This window comes from Entelurus aequoreus, linkage group LG08, assembly GCF_033978785.1.
Source record: "Entelurus aequoreus isolate RoL-2023_Sb linkage group LG08, RoL_Eaeq_v1.1, whole genome shotgun sequence".
NCBI classification, from domain to species: domain Eukaryota; kingdom Metazoa; phylum Chordata; class Actinopteri; order Syngnathiformes; family Syngnathidae; genus Entelurus; species Entelurus aequoreus.
Window position 1 is genome coordinate 2,783,632 of NC_084738.1, and position 24,452 is coordinate 2,808,083.

General features: G+C 36.9%; 1 protein-coding gene and 1 long non-coding RNA gene across 3 annotated transcripts in view; one reads left to right on the forward strand and one right to left on the reverse strand.

Annotated features, from left to right (window-relative positions):
• LOC133655317 (uncharacterized) overlaps window positions 1–24,452 on the reverse strand; it is a 95,333-nt gene that overhangs the window by 67,002 nt on the left and 3,879 nt on the right. Inside the window, exon 2 of one of the 2 annotated variants that reach the window (XR_009826980.1) lies at window positions 21,175–21,356. This is a non-coding gene — a long non-coding RNA (uncharacterized LOC133655317). Of the gene's footprint in view, window positions 1–21,174; window positions 21,363–24,452 lie in introns of both variants that reach the window. The other variant, XR_009826979.1, reaches the window with a different exon arrangement.
• On the forward strand, window positions 641–24,026 carry LOC133655314 (carbohydrate sulfotransferase 3-like). The gene is made up of 3 exons (XM_062055344.1): window positions 641–790; window positions 21,198–21,400; window positions 22,645–24,026. The coding sequence occupies exons 2-3, from the start codon at window positions 21,321–21,323 to the stop codon at window positions 23,846–23,848; spliced, it is 1,284 nt and encodes a 427-aa protein (XP_061911328.1). The 5' UTR covers window positions 641–790; window positions 21,198–21,320; the 3' UTR covers window positions 23,849–24,026.

Here is a 24,452-nt window from a genome sequence, read left to right on the forward strand (position 1 = left end):
TCAATGTCCATTTCTCAGATGATATAATTGTTGATGACTGAAGTGCTGATATCAATCAAACCTAACCCCCCCCCCCCCCACATCCCACCCCCCGGATTGTAAATAATGTAAATAATTCAATGTATATACTCTGATGATTAACTTGTGTGATGACTGTATTATGATAGTATATATATTTATACCATGAATTTATTAACGTGGACCCCGACTTTAACAATTTGAAACATTTATTGGGGTGTTACAATTTAGTGGTCAATTGTACGTAATATGTACTGTACTGTGCAATCTACTAATAAAAGTCTCAATCAATCAATCACTTAAAGCTGACTCGGATATGGTGGAGTTGCACTTTGTTGTTGTGTCCACAAGAGGGAGCCATTCCCCTTTGTTGTTTATAATGATATTTAACTGTTGTCGTAAAAAAACGAGTTTTAAACGTTTGGCATGTTAAGTTAACGAGATTTTGACAGCACTTGGTGTGTTTTTACCATTTTTTTGTTGCTTTTACTAGAAATTCAAGTGGCAGTGGGAGGTCTTAAGTCAAAAAAATAACGACCTCCCATGTGACCCAATGAAACGCAACAGTTGGTGCTGAACTTTTTCATTCAGTTCATCGCACGCAGTCTGAACTGCAGCTACACCCCCACCACTTTTTTTTTTTTCTTTTTTTTTTTTCTCTTGCTGCCTGATCATCTCCTGCGTGGAAATGCAGCCTGCATGCACCTTCTACTGGAATGCTCCTTTTCAGAAGTGAAGTGATGGGAATAATAATCAGTGGACAGCGACACAGGTATGCAACATGGACATGTAGCTGATGAGTGGATGTTTGGAGGGTGGAGGGGAGGGGAAAAAGGTTTTAAAAAGTACCACAAAAAAAAAAAAGTCAGTCTTAAAAGTAGAGCGCTAAAATAAGGGGTTAATTCTGAGGGGAGTGTCTTCTAATTACATGATTTAATTAGGATGGCATGACTGCAGCGTGACTCTTATTCACTGAATTGTCCTCTTTATTCTTGGAATGATCTTAAAAACTTCATGAGTCAGAGTCATCATGGTAGAATACAGTCCTGGTCAAAAGTTGACATACACTCGTAAAGAACATAATGTCATGGCTGTCTTGAGTTTCCGATCATTTTCTACAAATCATATTTTTTTGTGATAGAGTGATTGGAGCACATACTTGTTGGTCACAATGAAGTTTGCTTCTTTTATGAATTTATTATGGGTCTACTGAAAATGTGAGCAAATGGTCACATTTGGTTGGATGTCCCTTGGCAAGTTTCACTGCAATAAGGCGCTTTTTGGTAGCCATCCACGCCAAACAGCTCCATTTTTGTTTCATCTGACACCACATGGACAAAGATAAGACCTTCTGGAGGAAAGTTCTGTGGTCAGAGGAAACAAAAATTGATCTTTTTGGCCACAATACCCAGCAATATGTTTGGAGGAGAAAAGGTGAGGCCTTTAATCCCAGGAACAGCATTCCTACCGTCAAGCATGGTGGTGGTAGTATTATGCTCTGCAGTGTTTCCCACACATTCATTTATTTGTGACGGCCCGCCACGAAAGAATTACGTCCGCCACAAATACATTTTTATTTTTTTAATTAGTTTTATTAGTTGATGTAGATGCCCATATCGGCTGTTCAGATTTACTTTACAAAAGAGAAGTGTAGGATACTTCTCTTGTTGCCTTATTTGTATTTGACCACTACTGTTTTCTGTTTATTTGTTACTGACTGTGGCAGGACACCTCTGCCTCTGTTTCACTTTATGTTGCTGGCAAATAATATGGTTGTAGTAGTAGGCTAAAGTTAAATGATTTAGTATGCACTAATTAAAGGGGCAGAACTTTAAGAGACATTTTAGCTTTTATATTTTATAAGATATATTTTTTGTAAGAACCGCAATTAATAAATATATTTCAGTGAATAACTTATAGTTCAAATCTGTATATAAATATGTACATAAAGTGTTGTAATTATATTGTAAAATGGATGGATGGATGGACGTTTAAAACAAAACTGTTATTATTAATTAGTAAGTATACATTTTTTTAGCCTTTTTAAAGAAAATCATATCATTGTAGTAAATTATGCAAATTACTCGATGGTGTCATGGTGACCACGCCCATAGCCACGCCCCCACCGCCACAGGTATCTTGGCAGTTTATGGGAAACACTGTGCTCTGGGTCTGTTTTGCTGCCAATGGAACTGGTGCTTTACAGAGAGTAAATGGGACAATGAAAAAGGAGGATTACCTCCAAATTCTTCAGGACAACCTAAAGTCATCAGCCCGGAGGTTGGGTCTTGGGCGCAGTTGGGTGTTCCAACAGGACGATGACCCCAAACACACGTCAAATGCGGTATAGGAATGACTAAATCAGACTACAATGAAGGTTTTAGAATGGCCTTCCCAAAGTCCTGACTTAAACATGTGGACAATGCTGAAGAAACTTATGATTTCAAAGCAAGTTATTCATCAAATTGTCAAATTTCATAAACAGATTTTACAGCGACTTTATGAAATTTACTGTGGTTTTACAGCATTTTACTGTACATGAAAAAACAGTACCCCTCTTTTTTGAGTAGAAAATGCTGGCAACTGAGCTGCCAGTTTTTTTTACTGTAAAAAACCCGGCGCTATTCACGATAGCATGCGGTAAAATCTACAGTTGTCGTGTTTTACGGTGAAATCCGGCAGCTAAGTTGCCAGAATTTTACTGTAAAAATGCAGTTTTATATTTACAGTAAAAAAAAACAATGTACATTTTACAGTAAAACTGAGCTGCCAGTTTTGTACCGTGAAAAACCGTGGTACTGTTTTTTTCATTTACAGTAACACGCTGGTAAAAACACTGTAAATTTTACGGTAACATTTTTGCGGACTGACCTGTCAGTATATAAAGAATTAAAAAAAAAAAAAAAATAAATAAAAAAATGGAGATTTTACTACGGGCACATTTTTAATAATTTATTTATTTATTTTTAGACATGTATCTCATGCGCACGAGAGTTTCTCGCTACAGATACATGTCTAAAAAAAAATAAAAAAATAAAATTGTATTTTTATTTTTTATAACTTTATAAAAGTTACTCGTGCGCACGAGATAGTTTCTCGTGCGCATGAGATACATGTCTAAAAAAAATAAAATAAAAAATTAAAAACATTTTTTTTTTTAGAACTTTATAAAAAGTTTCTTGTGCGCACGAGATACATGTCTAAAAATTAAGAAAAATAAAAAATTATAACTATTTTTTTCCCCCCCATGTCTCTTTAGGGCAGGGGTCCCCAAACTACGGCCCGCAGGCCGGATACTGAGCGTCCAAAATCCGGCCCGCGGGAAGTCCCAAGTAAAAAAAAAAATTTTTTTTAAATTTATTTATTTTTTTAAAATGATTATTATTTTTTTAATTTGTCCTTACTAGTCCATTTTCTACCGTCTCCTAGCCACTCAGGCAAATCATGTTGTCTAAAAATGCATTTGACCATCGATAACGTGACATGCAGCAAGTGCGCTCTTTCAGTCAATTAGTGCGCGAGGAATATATATGTATGAATACATACATATATATAAATATATATATATATATATATATATATATATATATACACATACTGTATATACACATATATACACATATACATGGACATATACATAGACATATACATATACACACACATATATACACATTTGCATATACATATACATATATACACGCACACACACACACATTTACATTATATATATATATATATATATATATATATATATATATATATATATATATATATATATATATATATATATATATATATATATATATATATATATATATATATAGCGCGGCCCCCAGCCAAATTGTTTTACCCCAATGCGGCCCCGGAGTCAAAAAGTTTGGGGACTCCTACTTTAGGGGCTCCGTATTTTATAATAAAAATCTGACAGGTCAGTCCGCACAAATGTTACCGTAACATTTACAGTATTTTTATCAGCATGTTACTGTAAATGTAAAAAAAACAGTATCACTGTTTTTCACGTACAAAACTGGCAGCTCAGTTTTATTGTAAAATTTACAGTGTTTTTTTTTAACTGTAAATATAAAACTGCATTTTTACAGTAAAATTCTGGCAACTTAGGATTTTACCATAAAAAATGAATGAATGATAGGTGGTGGTCGGAGGGGCCGTAGGCGCAAATTGGCAGCCACGCTTCCGTCAGTCTACCCCAGGGCAGCTGTGGCTACGAAAGTAGCTTACCACCACCAGGTGTGAATGAATGATGGGTTTTTAATAGGGATGTCCGATAATGGCTTTTTGCCGATATCCGATATTCCGATATTGTCCAACTCTTTAATTACCGATACCGATATCAACCGATACCGATACTGATATATACAGTTGTGGAATTAACACATTATTATGCCTAATTTGGACAACCAGGTATGGTGAAGATAAGGTCCTTTTTTTAAAAAATTAATAAAATAAAATAAGATAAATAAATTAAAAACATTTTCTTGAATAAAAAAGAAAGTACAACAATATAAAATCAGTTACATAGAAACTAGTAATGAATGAAAATGAGTAAAATTAACTGTTAAAGGTTAGTACTATTAGTGGACCAGCAGCACGCACAATCATGTGTGCTTACGGACTGTATCCCTTGCAGACTGTATTGATATATATTGATATATAATGTAGGAACCAGAATATTAATAACAGAAGGAAACAACCCTTTTGTGTGAATGAGTGTAAATGGGGGAGGGAGGTTTTTTGGGTTGGTGCACTAATTGTAAGTGTATCTTGTGTTTTTATGTGGATTTCATAAAAAAACAAAAAAACAAAAAAAACAAAAAACGATACCGATAATAAAAAAAACGATACCGATAATTTCCGATATTACATTTTAAAGCATTTATCGGCCGATAATATCGGCCGGCCGATATTATCGGACATCCCTAGTTTTTAACATGTAAAGCGACTTTGGGTACTTAGAAAAGCGCTATATAAATCCCAGGTATTATTATTATTATCATTATTATAAAAAAGGACTACTATAGATTAAAAAACAAATCATCAAATGCATAGGCAATTGTGTAATAATATCATTCACTGTTAGAAGTGGCCCTCTGAGGGCCAACATAACTGCAATATGGCCCTCAATTAAAACGAGTTTGATGACGATGGTGTACTGTAAGCCATCGCGTCGACATGTATATCCAGTACCAGTCAAAAGTTTGGAGACACTTTTGTTACATATTAATATAAATATTATTACTCATGTTATTGAATGAGAAAGTGTTTACGAGTTTTTAAATAACAGGAATAAAAGCGGTAAATATATACAAAAAAATAATCACATTTACATTTATTCCAAAGTCACTATCGTTCAGAATAAAATAAAAATTAAAAATATCTCATAATAATACATTTTTTTAAACTGAAGGGAAAAATATTACTTCAAAGTGACCTAAGAGCAAGTAGGCCAAAATACACCAATACACACTAAATGGTGATGATTGGTGTGTTGTGTTGTACATTACAAATGCATTTTAGATAACCTTTTCAACATCTTTACTAGCAACGTGTTTAAACGAGTGGGCGGAGTCTGTAGTCTGTCTGCTAGTAGACGTACGCTTGACCCCGTGACGTGCGAGTGACCCCGGCAGTTTCCACCTTTAGCCGGGGTCACTCTTGTGTGAAAAGACCTTTTGTGGTTGCGGCATGCGGCAGGGTGGTGCAAAACCACGCTCAAATATACATATATATATATATATATATATATATATATATATATATATATATATATATATATATATATATATATATATATATTTGAGCGTGGTTTTGCACATACATATATAACATATATATACATATATATATATATATATATATATATATATATATATATATATATATATATATATATATATATGAATATATACTGTATATATATACATAAATATATATATATAAATATATATATATATATATATATTTTTATATATATATATATATGTATGTATATATATATATATATATATATATATATATATATATATATATATATATATATGTATATATATATATATATATATATATATATATATATATATATGTATATATATATATATATATATATATATATATATATATATATATATATATATATATATATATTTTTTTTTTTTTTTTTTCCTTTTCCCGGTGTTGTAGTCCACATGGTCTTTTCATCACGCCCCATTCCGCCCTAAATGATCCCAGCTCCAAACTTCCTGGAGAATTTCACAAGCTGTGTTCAAGCATGCGGAGTGTTTAGACTACGTGCAGGACTTAAAAAGGGAAGTGCTTATGTGTTCTCAAATGGCCCGCGGCGGAGGAAGTGCGGAGGATTGGACAGAAATGACAGACACTAAGCGAGGGCGGACCGAGATAAGCAAGTTAAGGGATTGAAATATTCCTCTCCATAACACATTTTTCTAAATATGAAAACAAGAACCTGCGCAAATCGCTCCTCTCACCGGTTATCGGTGCTAATCGTTTGTTGTTAATGATAACTGCCGCCAGATGAAATGGATGCTGCTTCAATGAGGCAACAAGGTGTCAATCAAAAGAGCTCGATGTCGACAATAACACCATCGACGCGTGTATTCCGCTGAATGGGAGAAACAACAAGAAAGCCAAAATGGCACCGCTGAAACAGGGAGAGAAGCTGAAGGGTACAAATGTGTACGCGAACTTCACAAAGCACAATGGCCAGGAAAGCACGCAACTTGAGGAAGCCGGGTATAATTCAGGGGAACAAAAATCTACAAAACCCAAAACCAGTGAAGTTGGCACGTTGTGTAAATGGTAAATAAAAACAGAATACAATGATTTGCAAATCCTTTTCAACTTCTATTCAATTATAGACTGCAAAGACAAGATATTTAATGTTCGAACTGAGAAACTTAATTTTTTTGTGTGCAAATAATCATTAATTTAGAATTTAATGGCAGCAACACATTGCAAAAATGTGTGTGTTACATGGCCTTTCCTTTTAACAACACTCAGTAAACGTTTGGGAACTGAGGAGACACATTTTTTAAGCTTTTCAGGTGGAATTCTTTCCCATTCTTGCTTGATGTACAGCTTAAGTTGTTCAAGTTGTGGTATTTAAGGCTTCATATTGCAGCACACATTTTCGTTAGGTCAGGAAAAAACACAAAGGCTATTTCATCCCTACAAGCCTGCTATAGGCTTGTAGGGATGATACAAGCCTGTAACAGGTTTTATTTGATCCAATAAACAATAAAATACAACAAACAACCTGTTACAGGCTTGTATTTCATCCCTACAAGCCTGTTACAGACTTGTAGGGATGAAATAGCCTTTGTGTTTTTTTCCCCGACATAACGCATATTCCGCTCTACCCCGATATTGAGCGCTGCATAACGGATAAACCACAGAAAATATTGAAATGTAAAGATTCGGTGCACTTTTTAAATAGCTAAAAATAATGTACAAAACAAACTTATAAACTGCTACCTAAGAATGTACAACAATTCTTCTCAACAAAGGAGGAAAAATATATCTTTAGTGGAAAAAAATCATGCTTAATGCAAAGAAGTCAAACAAAGTGCTAACATGATCTGGTTTAAGAAACTGTTTAATCTCAAAGTGTTGACAAAGAAGAAGAAGCCTAATAAACATCTTAGACTTAGACAAACTTTAATGATCCACAAGGGAAATTGTTCAACACAGCAGCTCAGTAACAATGATGAAAAGGACAATGCCGGTATAAATAGACTAATATAGCTATAAAAAGAAATAAAAATCTAACCTAACGTATATTCCGCTCTACCCCGATATTGAGCGCTGTATAACGGATAAACCACAGAAACCTCGACTATATTCACTCATTTATGTATGTAATTATTTATCTACCACAGATTGACTACAAACAAATGTGTTTGAAATTGTTGTGAACCTCATAAAAGAAAATTATATTCTTATTCATCTCATTAGCTAATCACAACTTACTATTTATCTATGAGACCCTTATTTATTATTTAGTGATTTATCTATTTACTCATTTACGTTAGGTCAGGAAAAAACACAAAGGCTATTTCATCCCTACAAGCCTGCTATAGGCTTGTAGGGATGATACAAGCCTGTAACAGGTTTTATTTTTATCCAATAAACAATACAATACAATAAACAACCTGTTACAGGCTTGTATTTCATCCCTACAAGCCTGTTACAGACTTGTAGGGATGAAATAGCCTTTGTGTTTTTTTCCCGACATAACGTATATTCCGCTCTACCCCGATATTGAGCGCTGCATAACGGATAAACCACAGAAACCTCGACTTTATTCACTCATTTATGTATGTATTTATTTATCTACCACAGATTGACTACAAACAAATGTGTTTGAAATTGTTATGAACCTCACAAAAGAAAATGATATTCTTATTCATCTCATTAGCTAATCACAACTTACTATTTATCTATGAGACCCTTATTTATTATTTATTGATGTATCTATTTACTCATTTACGTTAGGTCAGGAAAAAACACAAAGGCTATTTCATCCCTACAAGCCTGTTATAGGCTTGTAGGGATGATACAAGCCTGTAACAGGTTTTTATTTTATCCAATAAACAATACAATACAATAAACAACCGGTTACAGACTTGTATCAGGCTTGTATTTCATCCCTACAAGCCTGTTACAGACTTGTAGGGATGAAATAGCCTTTGTGTTTTTTTCCCTGACATAACGTATATTCCGCTCTACCCCGATATTGAGCGCTGCATAACGGATAAACCACAGAAATCTCGACTATATTCACTCATTTATGTATGTATTTATTTATCTACCACAGATTGACTACAAACAAATGTGTTTGAAATTGTTATGAACCTCATAAAAGAAAATTCTATTCTTATTCATCTCATTAGCTAATCACAACTTACTATTTATCTATGAGACCCTTATTTATTATTTATTGATTTATCTATTTACTCATTTACGTTAGGTCAGGAAAAAACACAAAGGCTATTTCATCCCTACAAGCCTATAGCAGGCTTGTAGGGATGAAATAGCCTTTGTGTGATGATACAAGCCTGTAACAGGTTCTATTTTATCCAATAAACAATACAATACAATAAACAACCGGTTACAGGCTTGTATCAGGCTTGTATTTCATCCCTACAAGCCTGTTACAGACTTGTAGGGATGAAATAGCCTTTGTGTTTTTTTCCCTGACATAACGTATATTCCGCTCTACCCCGATATTGAGAGCGCTGCATAACGGATAAACCACAGAAACCTCGACTATATTCACTCATTGATGTATGTATTTATTTATCTACCACAGATTGACTACAAACAAATGTGTTTTGAAATTGTTATGAACCTCATAAAAGAAAATGATATTCTTATTCATCTCATTAGCTAATCAAAACTTACTATTTATCTATGAGACCCTTATTTATTATTCATTGATTTATTTATTTACTCATTTACGTTAGGTCAGGAAAAAACACAAAGGCTATTTCATCCCTACAAGCCTGTTATAGGCTTGTAGGGATGATACAAGCCTGTAACCGGTTTTATTTTATCCAATAAACAATACAATATAATAAACAACCTGTTACAGGCTTGTATCAGGCTTGTATTTCATCCCTACAAGCCTGTTACAGACTTGTAGGGATGAAATAGCCTTTGTGTTTTTTTCCCCGACATAACGTATATTCCGCTCTACCCCGATATTGAGCGCTGGCATAACGGATAAACCACAGAAACCTCGACTATATTCACTCATTTATGTATGTATTTATTTATCTACCACAGATTGACTACAAACAAATGTGTTTGAAATTGTTATGAACCTCATAAAAGAAAATTCTATTCTTATTCATCTCATTAGCTAATCACAACTTACTATTTATCTATGAGACCCTTATTTATTATTTAGTGATTTATTTATTTACTCATTTACGTTAGGTCAGGAAAAAACACAAAGGCTATTTCATCCCTACAAGCCTGCTATAGGCTTGTAGGGATGATACAAGCCTGTAACAGGTTTTTATTTTATCCAATAAACAATACAATACAATAAACAACCTGTTACAGCTTGTATCAGGCTTGTATTTCATCCCTACAAGCCTGTTACAGACTTGTAGGGATGAAATAGCCTTTGTGTTTTTTTCCCGACATAAGGTATATTCCGCTCTACCCCGATATTGAGCGCTGTATAACGGATAAACCACAGAAACCTCGACTATATTCACTCATTTATGTATGTATTTATTTATATGCCACAGATTGACTACAAACAAATTTGATGGTTATGAACCTCATAAAAGAAAATTATATTCTTATTCATCTCATTAGCTAATCAAAACTTACTATTTATCTATGAGACCCTTATTTATTATTTATTGATTTATTTATTTACTCATTTACGTTAGGTCAGGAAAAAACACAAAGGCTATTTCATCCCTACAAGCCTGCTATAGGCTTGTAGGGATGATACAAGCCTGTAACAGGTTTTATTTTATCCAATAAACAATACAATACAATAAACAACCTGTTACAGGCTTGTATCAGGCTTGTATTTCATCCCTACAAGTCTGTAACAGGCTTGTAGGGATGAAATAGCCTTTGTGTTTTTTTTCCTGACATAACGTATATTCCGCTCTACCCCGATATTGAGCGCTGCATAACGGATAAACCACAGAAACCTCGACTATATTCAACTCATTTATGTATGTATTTATTTATCTACCACAGATTGACTACAAACAAATTTGATTGTTATGAACCTCATAAAAGAAAATTATATTCTTATTCATCTCATTAGCTAATCAAAACTTACTATTTATCTATGAGACCCTTATTTATTATTTAGTGATTTATCTATTTACTCATTTACGTTAGGTCAGGAAAAAACACAAAGGCTATTTCATCCCTACAAGCCTGCTATAGGCTTGTAGGGATGATACAAGCCTGTAACAGGTTTTTATTTTATCCAATAAACAATAAAATACAATAAACAACCTGTTACAGGCTTGTATCAGGCTTGTATTTCATCCCTACAAGCCTGTTACAGACTTGTAGGGATGAAATAGCCTTTGTGTTTTTTTCCCGATATAACGTATATTCCGCTCTACCCCGATATTGAGCGCTGTATAACGGATAACCACAGAAACCTCGACTATATTCACTCATTTATGTATGTATTTATTTATATGCCACAGATTGACTACAAACAAATTTGATGGTTATGAACCTCATAAAAGAAAATTATATTCTTATTCATCTCATTAGCTAATCAAAACTTACTATTTATCTATGAGACCCTTATTTATTATTTATTGATTTATTTATTTACTCATTTACGTTAGGTCAGGAAAAAACACAAAGGCTATTTCATCCCTACAAGCCTGCTATAGGCTTGTAGGGATGATACAAGCCTGTAACAGGTTTTATTTTATCAATAAACAATACAATACAATTAAACAACCTGTTACAGGCTTGTATCAGGCTTGTATTTCATCCCTACAAGTCTGTAACAGGCTGTAGGGATGAAATAGCCTTTGTGTTTTTTTTTCCTGACATAACGTATATTCCGCTCTACCCCGATATTGAGCGCTGCATAACGGATAAACCACAGAAACCTCGACTATATTCACTCATTTATGTATGTATTTATTTATCTACCACAGATTGACTACAAACAAATTTGATTGTTATGAACCTCATAAAAGAAAATTATATTCTTATTCATCTCACTAGCTAATCAAAACTTACTATTTATCTATGAGACCCTTATTTATTATTTAGTGATTTATCTATTTACTCATTTACGTTTAGGTCAGGAAAAAACACAAAGGCTATTTCATCCCTACAAGCCTGCTATAGGCTTGTAGGGATGATACAAGCCTGTAACAGGTTTTATTTTATCCAATAAACAATACAATACAATAAACAACCTGTTACAGGCTTGTATCAGGCTTGTATTTCATCCCTACAAGTCTGTAACAGGCTTGTAGGGAGAAATAGCCTTTGTGTTTTTTTTCCTGACATAACGTATATTCCGCTCTACCCCGATATTGAGCGCTGCATAACGGATAAACCACAGAAACCTCGACTATATTCACTCATTTATGTATGTATTTTTTATCTACCACAGATTGACTACAAACAAATTTGATTGTTATGAACCTCATAAAAGAAAATTATATTCTTATTCATCTCATTAGCTAATCAAAACTTACTATTTATCTATGAGACCCTTATTTATTATTTAGTGATTTATCTATTTACTCATTTACGTTAGGTCAGGAAAAAACACAAAGGCTATTTCATCCCTACAAGCCTGCTATAGGCTTGTAGGGATGATACAAGCCTGTAACAGGTTTTATTTTATCCAATAAACAATAAAATACAATAAACAACCTGTTACAGGCTTGTATCAGGCTTGTATTTCATCCCTACAAGCCTGTTACAGACTTGTAGGGATGAAATAGCCTTTGTGTTTTTTTCCCGATATAACGTATATTCCGCTCTACCCCGATATTGAGCGCTGTATAACGGATAAACCACAGAAACCTCGACTATATTCACTCATTTATGTATGTATTTATTTATATGCCACAGATTGACTACAAACAAATTTGATGGTTATGAACCTCATAAAAGAAAATTATATTCTTATTCATCTCATTAGCTAATCAAAACTTACTATTTATCTATGAGACCCTTATTTATTATTTATTGATTTATTTATTTACTCATTTACGTTAGGTCAGGAAAAAACACAAAGGCTATTTCATCCCTACAAGCCTGCTATAGGCTTGTAGGGATGATACAAGCCTGTAACAGGTTTATTTTATCCAATAAACAATACAATACAATAAACAACCTGTTACAGGCTTGTATCAGGCTTGTATTCATCCCTACAAGTCTGTAACAGGCTTGTAGGGATGAAATAGCCTTTGTGTTTTTTTTCCTGACATAACGTATATTCCGCTCTACCCCGATATTGAGCGCTGCATAACGGATAAACCACAGAAACCTCGACTATATTCACTCATTTATGTATGTATTTATTTATCTACCACAGATTGACTACAAACAAATTTGATTGTTATGAACCTCATAAAAGAAAATTATATTCTTATTCATCTCATTAGCTAATCAAAACTTACTATTTATCTATGAGACCCTTATTTATTATTTAGTGATTTATCTATTTACTCATTTACGTTAGGTCAGGGAAAAAACACAAAGGGCTATTTCATCCCTACAAGCCTGCTATAGGCTTGTAGGGATGATACAAGCCTGTAACAGGTTTTATTTTATCCAATAAACAATAAAATACAATAAACAACCTGTTACAGGCTTGTATCAGGCTTGTATTTCATCCCTACAAGCCTGTTACAGACTTGTAGGGATGAAATAGCCTTTGTGTTTTTTTTCCCGATATAACGTATATTCCGCTCTACCCCGATATTGAGCGCTGCATAACGGATAAACCACAGAAACCTCGACTATATTCACTCATTTATGTATGTAATTATTTATCTCCACAGTACAAACAAATGTGTTTGAAATTGTTATGAAACGGGAGAGGGTCAGATTAAATAAGCTGTGCTTCTTCCTACTCCTTTCCGAAAGGCGGTGATGAGAGAGTGGAAAATATGTTGATGTACCATATTGTAGCGGCATGCATGTTCAAAATAAAATAATACCATAACTACCTTGTACGACAGAAATAACTAAAAAAAAAAAACGGAAAAGTAATGAGTCAAATCCAAGCCGAAGGTTTGCTTGCTCACGCACACATTTAGGACGGGTCATGGGATTGACGTCATTGTTCCTCCCACCAGTTATTAGTAATAACTGACCGTTTGTTGATCATCTTTAGCACATGACGTAAATAAACGGAAAAACAAGTTTGGGGTCCTTCCTTCCACCAGTAATGGATAATTGCTTAGCATTAATGATAGCTGCCACCTTGCACAACAGAAATAAACACAAAAACGGGACAATAATCCATCAAATCAAAGCCAAAGGTTTGCTTAGTCACGCACCGAGTGCACAGTCTGAGTTGGAGGTCATACAACCGCTCTTCCACAGGTTATCGACGATCGCCGTTCATTATTAACGTAATTGCCACCTTGCACGACATAAAAAGAAGCCAAAAAATGTGAAAATAATCCACGGAATCAAAGTCAAATGTGCGCTTAGCCAGGAAAAAGAACATGCACAGACCAAGGTCCTGATCTACTAACCTGTGCGAAGAGGATTGCAGAACGCCCAATGGAAACATGATTGTTTAGCGCACACAGTGTGATCCATCAAGACTGCAATTGTTCTGCAGCCACTGTCTTGTGTGTATATTTAATACTTTTTCGTACAGAAGAAATGGTATCAACTAGAGATGTCCGATAATATCGGACTGACGATATTATCGGCCGATAAATGCTTTAAAATGTAATATCGGAAATGATCGGTATCGGTTTCAAAAAGTAAAATTTATGACTTTTTAAAAATGCCGCTGTGTACACGGACGTAGGGAGAAGTACCAGTCACATAATATCTACGCCTTTTCACGCACACAAGTGAATGCAAGGCATACTTTGTCAACAGCCATACAGGTCACACTGAGGGTGTGCGTATAAACAACTTTAACACTGTTACAAATATGCGCCACACCGTGAACCCACACCAAACAAGAATGACAAACACATTTCGGGAGAACATCCGCACCGTAACACAACAGAACAAATACAGCACAAACTTTTCTGGGACGATACAATATACACCCCCTTGCTACCCTCTACCCCCTCCACACCTCAACCCCGCCCACCTCAACCTCCTCATGCTCTCTCAGGGAGAGCATGTCCCAAATTCCAAGCTGCTGTTTTGAGGCATGTTAGGCATTTTTTTCCATAACTTTATTTGATTTATTTTGGAAAACCTCGTTACATTGTTTAATGCATCCAGAGGGGCATCACAACAAAATTAGGCATCATAATGTGTTAATTCCACGACTGTATATATCGGTATCGGCTGATATCGGAATCGGTAATTAAGGGTTGGACAATATCGGAATGTCAGATACCGGCAAAAAAGCCATTATCGGACATCTCTAGTATCAACATATTTATTATATGAAAAACTTATTTCAATATGCCTTTTCGTGCCCTTGGAGCATTACAGCGCACACCAGCAGTGAGTGCCAACATCTTTTAACGTAATTAAAAAAAAGTGGGTTTCATGGTAGATGCATTGCAGAACTGCTTCTAAAATGCCCAGAAGAAGTGGTACTTCTAAAGCAGGGGTCACCAACCTTTTTGAAAGCAAGAGCTACTTCTTGGGTAGTGATTAATGCGAAGGGCTACCACTTTGATACACACTTAAATAAATTGCCAGAAATAGCCAATTTGCTCAATTTACCATTAACTCTATGTTATTATTAATAATTAATGATATTTACACTTAATTGAACGGTTTAAAAGAGGAGAAAACACGAAAAAAATGACAATTACATTTTGAAACAGTTTATCTTCAATTTCGACTCTTTAAAATTCAAAATTCAACCGAAAAAAAGAAGAGAAAAACTTAAAAAAAGAATTTATGGAACATCATTAGTAATTTTTCCTGATTAAGATTAATTTTAGAATTTTGATGACATGTTTTAAATAGGTTAAAATCCAATCTGCACTTTGTTAGAATATATAACAAATTGGACCAAGCTATATTTCTAACAAAGACAAATCATTATTTCTTCTAGATTTTCCAGAACAAACATTTTAAAAGAAATTCAAAACTTTGAAATAAGATTTAAATTTGATTCTACAGATTTTCTAGATATGCCAGAATAATTTTTTTGAATTTTAATCATAATAAGTTTAAAGAAATATTCCACAAATATTCTTCGTCGAAATAACAGAAGCTAAAATTAAGAATTAAATTAAAATGTATTTATTATTCTTTACAATAAGAAAAATAAATTTAGTTGAACATCGATTTAAATTGTCAGGAAAGAAGAGGAAGGAATTTAAAAGGTAAAAAGGTATATGTGTTTAAAAATCCTAAAATCATTTTTAAGGTTGTATTTTTTCTCTAAAATTGTCTTTCTGAAAGTTATAAGAAGCAAAGTAAAAAAAATAATGAATTTATTTAAACAAGTGAAGACCAAGTCTTTAAAATATTTTCTTGGATTTTCAAATTCTATTTGAGTTTTGTCTCTCTTAGAATTAAAAATGTCGGGCAAAGCGAGACCAGCTTGCTAGTAAATAAATACAATTTAAAAAATAGAGGCAGCTCACTGGTAAGTGCTGCTATTTGAGCTATTTTTAGAACAGGCCGGCGGGCTACTCATCTGGTCCTTACGGGCTACCTGGTGCCCGCGGGCACCGCGTTGGTGACCCCTGTTCTAAATGTTCCAAAACATAGCAAAACACCACAGGTAGGATAATAAAAAAAGCAATAACAAAATGAATATGCAAAATGAGTGCCTCCATGGCCAAAGACACATAATGCACGCAAAAAAACCTAGAAATAAGGCGATCTGACCAGTTATCAAATGTACACACAGTCCTAGTAGACCACACGCAACACGCCCACTAATAGTACACACAAGTTTATAGTTGGCACATGTTTGGATCTTAGTAGGTCAGGCCCTCATAAAACCAATGCAATTGCTCCTCCCACCAGTAACCAACAATAACTGCCACCTTGCACATTATAGATCAGGGGTCACCAACGCGGTGCCCGCGGGCACCAGGTAGCCCGTAAGGACCAGATGAGTAGCCCGCCGGCCTGTTCTAAAAATAGCTCAAATAGCAGCACTTACCAGTGAGCTGCCTCTATTTTTTAAATTGTATTTATTTACTAGCAAGCTGGTCTCGCTTTGCCCGGCATGTTTAATTCTAAGAGAGACAAAACTCAAATAGAATTTGAAAATCCAAGAAAATATTTTAAAGACTTCTTCACTTGTTTAAATAAATTCATTAATTTTTTTACTTTGCTTCTTATAACTTTCAGAAAGACAATTTTAGAGAAAAAATACAACCTTAAAAATGATTTTAGGATTTTTAAACACATGTACCTTTTTACCTTTTAAATTCCTTCCTCTTATTTCCTGACAATTTAAATCAATGTACAAGTATTTTTTTTATTTTTCATTGTTAAGATTAATAAATAAATTTTAATTTAATTCTTCATTTTAGCTTCTGTTTTTCCGACAAAGAATATTTGTGAAATATTTCTTCAAACTTATTATGATTAAAATTCAAAAAAATTATTCTGGCAAATCTAGAAAATCTGTAGAATCAAATGTAAATCTTATTTCAAAGTCTTTTGAATTTCTTTTAAAAATTTTGTTCTGGAAAATCTAGAAGAAATAATGATTTGTCTTTGTTAGAAATATCAATCAATGCTTGGTCCAATGTGTTATATATTCTAACAAAGTGCAGATTGGATTTTAACCTATTTAAAACATGTCATCACAATTCTAAAATTAATCTTAAACAGGAAAAATTACTAATTATTATTTTTTTAATTTTTCAAAAAGATTCGAATTAGCTACTTTTTCTCTTCATTTTTTCGGTTGAATTTTGAATTTTAAAGAGTCGAAATTGAAGATAAACTATGTTTCAAAATGTAATTGTCATTTTTTTGGTGTTTTCTCCTCTTTTAAACCGTTCAATTAAGTGTAAATATCATTAATTATTAATAATAACATAGAGTTAAAGGTAAATTGAGCAAATTGGCTATTTCTGGCCATTTATTTAAGTGTGTATCAAACTGGTAGCCCTTCGCATTAATCACTACCCAAGAAGTAGCTCTTGCTTTCAAAAAGGTTGGTGACCCCTGCTATAGAGTGACTAGAAAATAATCCATAAAATCAAAGCCAATGGTTTGCTTGCTCAAACAAAAGAACATTTACAGACTGAGTTGGGGGTCATATAACTAATGTGATCATTCCTCCCACAGGTTATTGATTATATAACTGGGCAGCGTGACTCAGGTGGTAAAGTGGTCGGCCCCCGACCCGATGGTTATAGGTTCGATCCTCATTCCCCCCGTGACCATGTTGAAGTGTCCTTGAGCAAGATACTGAACCCCCCAGGTGCTCATGATGCTCCGTCATCAGTAGCTGAATGTGGAAATAGTAAGGGCGTAACGATACACAAAAATTTCGGTTTGGTACGTACCTCGGTTTAGAGGTCACGGTTCGGTTCATTTTCGGTACAGTAAGAAAACAACAGAATATACATTTTTTGGTTATTTATTTACCAAATTTGTAAACAATGGCTTTATCCTTTTAACATTGGGAACACTATAATAATTCTGCCCACGTTAATCAACATTAAACTGCCTCAAGTTGTTGCTCAGATTAAATAAAATGACAAAACTTTTCATTTTTACATATAAAAAGTGCAACATTAAACAGATTCAGGTCAACTCATCATGCTTAATTTATTACAGTATTTGGGAAGCCTGTAGTTGATTTTTATTATGTAAATGTTATATTTGTATCAACATGTGATAGCAGGGACCCTGCCATTCAAAACTAGGCGGCTATATTACTAATGATTAATGTAACTATAGCTGAAAAAATAGTACAATAGCAATAGGAGAGACTATTCATCCCTGAACACCATGGAGTTCATGTAGGCTTTATGATGCACTTACATTATTATATCAACTATCAGAGACAGAAACTCTTCATTTAACATAATGTCCTTTTTTGCTGCTTCAACACACCTCAATCAACACAGAAAAAGGTAAAGTGAAATAACAGACAGACAGGGCTTTGTTGTCCGTAACACACACACACACACACACACACACACACACACACACACACACACACACACACACACACACACACACACACACACACACACACACACACACACACACACCGCAAAATGAGCTAACGTTACGCTAAAAGCGAATTAGCCTTCACCTCAAGCCAGGACTGCGAGCGAGCTGAAGCTGACGTTTATGTTTCTAGAAGGTCAACGGGCTCATAGTGATGCTACTAGTAGTTGACTGGGAGGTGTTTATTATAATTTGGGGAGAGTCCGCTGCCTGATGCTTACCTGCTAAACGCTAAGCACTGACTACATGCGCTCTGAATACGCACTGCTGATTGGCTGTTACCGCTCTGTTTGTAACCAATCAGATGGTTGTGTGGGTGGGACAATGCTGGGTGCTGTGTAGAGGACTGACAGAGACAGGCAGAAGGAAGCGGAGCAGCTTGTTAAGACTTTAGCTTAGGCGGCTACTTAATATGTTCGTGTGGAAACTCTTTCGGTACACCTCCGAACCCAACCGAACGCCCCATACCGAAATGGTTCAATACAAATACACGTACTGTTACACCCCTAGGAAATAGTGAACCTTGAAGGTAGAAAAGACCTACCCAAGTATAATCCAGAATCCATAATTGCTTGTTATCAATGATAACTGCCACCTTGCACAAAATAAATAACCTTAAAGGCTAGAAAACAATCCATACAGTCAAAGCCAGAGGTTTGCTTGCTGATACACGAGAACATGCACAAACCGATCTAACTAATCAACTAAGCGATCTCTTCTCCCACCAGTTGTTGATGATAACAATGCTAATCCTGAAAAAGACTGATATGGCCATTAACGACCACATGCACTTGCTAGGTATAGGCTGGTTATTAGCGATAACCACCATTTTTCACCACAGACACAATCAGAAATACTGAAAATAGGCCTCAAAGTGGGGCAAGTTGCAGCAATGCAGCAATTTTTAATACGTGGGACGAAGCATGACTGCTGTAGACAAGTGTAATAATAATAATAATAATAACAACAGTCATTATTATTATTAAGAGTAATTGCACCCTCAAAGCATTCTTGGGCTTTACAGTTCACTGTAAAAAAAAAATCTTATTTTTATGGTTAATTTACTCTAAATTTCTACTGTAATTTTTCAATTTTTTTTAAAATAGTTTATAAAACTGTAAAATTGAAGAAATTATCTGTAAATAAACAATCCGCCTGTTATTTTAAGTAATATGCCAGTAATGAACTATGTATATTTAATTAATTATTAATTATACATAGCATTTTCTGTTTTCTTAAATTGCTTTCAAATTCATGTAAAATTACAGTAGTCATCTTTCATTAAATATGTAGCTTGTTACATAAAAGTCTACGTCCATACTAACAATCGAAAAGGTATTTTTCTGCAGAACTGTTTGCATCGTCACTTTATTAAAGGTGGTTGATCTTAACACTTCAGAAAAAATCTGTAAAATAATGGCATTTTTCTGTGGAACTGCCAGCATTCATTAAAGGTGTTTGATCGTAATAATTCAGAAAAACTCTGTAGAATAAAGGTATTTTTCTGCAGAACTGTTTGCATCGTCACTTTATTAAAGGTGGTTGATCCGTAAAATTACGATATTTTTCCGCAAAACGTTCATGAAAATGTCTGTAACTATAATGTTTTTGATCGTTATTTGGTTTACAATGTTTTACTTTAATTTTATGGTTTTCGTTTGGCAGCCGTAGCTGCCAGTAGATGACCGTTTTTTTTTTTACAGTGTTGCCTACATGTATTTTGGTGGCATGATACACTTTGTGAATTCTAGACCTTGACAATCTGCCAAACGCCTCGTAAAAGAACAAGTCCACATTACGAATGGGGACTGCGAGCCATCACCAGCACCTTAGCAGATGTCCCACGGTATCAGTAGCTCACGTCGCAGTGTTGAAAAGATCTCCTCCCATTGTTGACAAGCAGGACCAGCTGCCTGTTAGGACCACAACTGTAGGCAGGGACAGAAGAAGGGGGGTATCTGTCGGAATTTGGACCCTACGAGTAGTTTTTGAAGCTAACGAGAGCCTGTTCTGAAGAACAAGGCCCACTGGCAGACTTTTATTTTCAGTTTCTGACCAGAGTTGGGTGGGCACGTTCCCGAGATGCATGGCTGCACTTACGATAACAAGCACTTCCTGGTGGTGGGGAAGCTCTGAATTAGTCGCACTATTCTTACTTTCCCACTCAGGATGTGATATTTTAGTCCGCCTTCAAAACCCCCGGTAACTGTGGTCATGACTGTGCATGAACAACTTCCCCCTTGTCATGACTTAAGAGTACAAATATGCAAAATGTCTCACGTTGCGGTCGGCTTTACCCACAGGTGGAAACACGGCAACGTGTCCGCCGCGGCGAGTCCGAATAGCGGCGAGGCTCTTTGAAGGTGACGTTGCTGGAGATTTGGCAGAACCCGTTGGAGAAGCAGCTTGTAGAAGCATCCAGGAGGATGAGGATCAAGTACGGCATACCCGTCGTCTTCTTCCTGGCGCTTGTGATCATTGAGAAGGAGAGCAACATCATCTCCAGGTGAGTGTGTGTCGGCTCATGTCCAAATTAGATGAAATTCTCTCATTTCCACCAAGACGCAAAGTTCGGCACGGTTGAAAACTATACCAGTTTTTGACACCCTTCCACGGAAATCTCAGGGTATTCCACCAGTCAAATTGATTAGTCCAGTTGCGATTAATTGATCGATTGTTCAGTCATACTGAACAATCCAGTTGCGATCGATTGATTGGTTGTTCAGTCAAACTGAACAGTCCAGTTGGAATTAATTTGATCGATTGTTCGGTCATACTGAACAGTCCAGTTGCGATCGATTGATTGGTTGTTCAGTCAAACTGAACAGTCTAGTTTCGATCTATCAATTGATTGGTTGTTCAGTCAAACTAAACAGTCCAGTTGCGATCGATTGATTGAGTGTTCAGTCATACTGAACAGTCAAGTTGCGATCGATTGTTTAGGCAAACTGGAACAGTCCAGTTGCGATCGACTGATCAGTCAAATAGAACAGTCCAGTTGGAATTAATTTGATCGATTGTTCGGTCATACTGAACAGTCCAGTTGCGATCAATTGATTGATTGTTCAGTCAAACTGAACAGTCCAGTTGCGATCAATTGATTGATTGTTCAGTCAAACTGAACAGTCCAGTTGCGATCAACTGATTGGTTGTTCAGTCAAACTGAACAGTCCAGTTGCGATCGATTGATCAGTCAAACTGAACAGTCCAGTTGCGATCAATTAATCAGTCTAACTGAACAGTCCAGTTGCGATCAATTAATCAGTCTAACTGAACAGTCCAGTTGCGATCAACTGATTGGTTGTTCAGTCAAACTGAACAGTCCAGTTGCGATCGATTGATCAGTCAAACTGAACAGTCCAGTTGCGATCAATTAATCAGTCTAACTGAACAGTCCAGTTGCGATCAATTAATCAGTCTAACTGAACAGTCCAGTTGCGATCAACTGATTGGTTGTTCAGTCAAACTGAACAGTCCAGTTGCGATCGATTGATCAGTCAAACTGAACAGTCCAGTTGCGATCAATTAATCAGTCTAACTGAACAGTCCAGTTGCGATCGATTGATCAACACTCAATATTGACATTTCTTTTCAACTACAAAACTTTTGCCCGTAATATAGCTGTCCGACAACTACTGTAGACGCACATCTAACGAAGGGAAAAACCTTTGACTTTTCTGGGTCTGATTTGACAATTTTTACGGGTTCTCTGAGTGAATGAAAGCTTTAAAACTTGTAATTCCTTCTCAGGGTCTCGGATAAGCTGGCGTCCAAGCAGACCCCCCAGACTCCGATACAACCAGGGGGCTTGCCCAGCGCGGCAAGAAAGCACAATGCTTCCGTGGCCTCGGCCTTCAGGCTGATGAAGTGGCGCCTGGAAAACTTCAACGACTATCAGGCGGCGAATGGCAGGAAGCACATCCTCCTTTTAGCCACCACCAGGACGGGCTCCTCTTTCGTGGGCGAGTTTTTCAACCAGGAGGGCGACAACATGTTCTACCTGTACGAGCCGCTGTGGCACGTGGAGAAGATGCTGACGCTTGCGACGGGCGGCACCAACGCCACGGCCGTCGCCAAGGCGTACCCCGAGGTGCTAAGACAGCTCTTCCAGTGTGACTTCTCCCTGCTTGAGAGCTTCATTGACCCCCTCCCCACAGATCACATTACCGCCTCGCTGTTCCGTAGGGAGTCCAGCAGCTCCCTGTGCGAGGAGGCGGTCTGCAGCCCCTTTGTAAAAGGGGTCTTTGAGCGCTATCATTGCAGGAGCAGGCGCTGTGGGCCCCTCAACCTGACCTTGGCGTCAGAGTCCTGCCTCCACAAGGAGCATAGAGCCATTAAGTCAGTGAGGGTGCGCCAGCTGGAAATCCTCCGCCCCCTCGTGGAGGACCCGCGTTTGGACGTGAAATTCATCCATCTGGTTCGGGATCCCCGCGCCGTGCTCGCCTCCCGCATGGTGGCCTTTGCTGCCAAATACAAGAACTGGAAGCAGTGGGCCACGGACGGCGACGTGCCCCTCGACGACAACGAGGTTAAGAAGCTGAAGAGCAACTGCGACACCATCAGAATGTCGGCCCAGGCGGGCCTGAGGCGGCCGGCGTGGCTGCGCGGGCGCTACATGCTGGTGCGCTACGAGGACATCGCCCGCTTCCCCATGAGGAAGGCCGGCGAGATGTACAAGTTCGCCGGGATCCCCTTCACGCCGCAGGTTAAGGCGTGGGTCCTGAAAAACACGCGGGCCTCCAAGGAGAGGAGCGGCCTCTACTCCACGCAGAAGAACTCCTCCGAGCAGGTGGAGAAGTGGAGGTTCACGCTGCCCTTCAAAATAGCACAAGTGGTGCAAGAAGTCTGCGGTCCTACGCTGAAGCTTTTCGGCTACAAATTGGTCTCAAGCGAGGAGATGCTAACGGACAAGTCCATAAGTTTAATCGAAGATAAAGTTTTTGACTTTTTATAGACCCTCAGAGCAGGGATATTTAACTAGACTATTTTGGGGGGGAAGAAGCAGCTGAACCGGAAGGCAAAGCTCTCAATTTACCGGTCGATCTATGTTCCCATCCTTACCTATGATCATGAGCTTTGGGTTATGACCAAAAGGACAAGATCACGGGTACAAGCGGCCGAAATGAGTTTCCTCCGCAGGGTGGCGGGGCAAGATCATGGGTACAAGCGGCTGACATGAGTTTCCTCCGCAGGGTGGTGGGGCTCTCCCTTAGAGATAGGGTGAGAAGCTCTGTCATCCGGGGGTTGCTCAAAGTAAAGCCGCTGCTCCTCCACATGGAGAGGAGCCAGATGAGGTGATCCGGGCATCTGGTCAGGATGCCACCCGAACGCCTCCCTAGGGAGGTGTTTAGGGCACATCCGATCGGTAGGAGGCCACGGGGAAAACCCAGGACCTGTTGGGAAGACTATGTCTCCCGGCTGGCCTGGGAACGCCTCAGAATCTCCCGGGAGGAGCTGGACGAAGTGGCCGGGGAGAGGGAAGTCTGGGCTTCTCAGCTTAGGCTGCTGCCCCAGCGACCCGACCTCGGATAAGCGGAAGAAACTGGATGGATATTTTG

Coding starts and splice junctions, on each gene's coding strand:
- LOC133655314 (XM_062055344.1), top strand. CDS start 21,321: ATGAGGATCAAGTACGGCATACCCGTCGTCTTCTTCCTGGCGCTTGTG. Junction 21,401..22,644: donor GAGAGCAACATCATCTCCAG/GTGAGTGTGTGT, acceptor ATTCCTTCTCAG/GGTCTCGGATAAGCTGGCGT.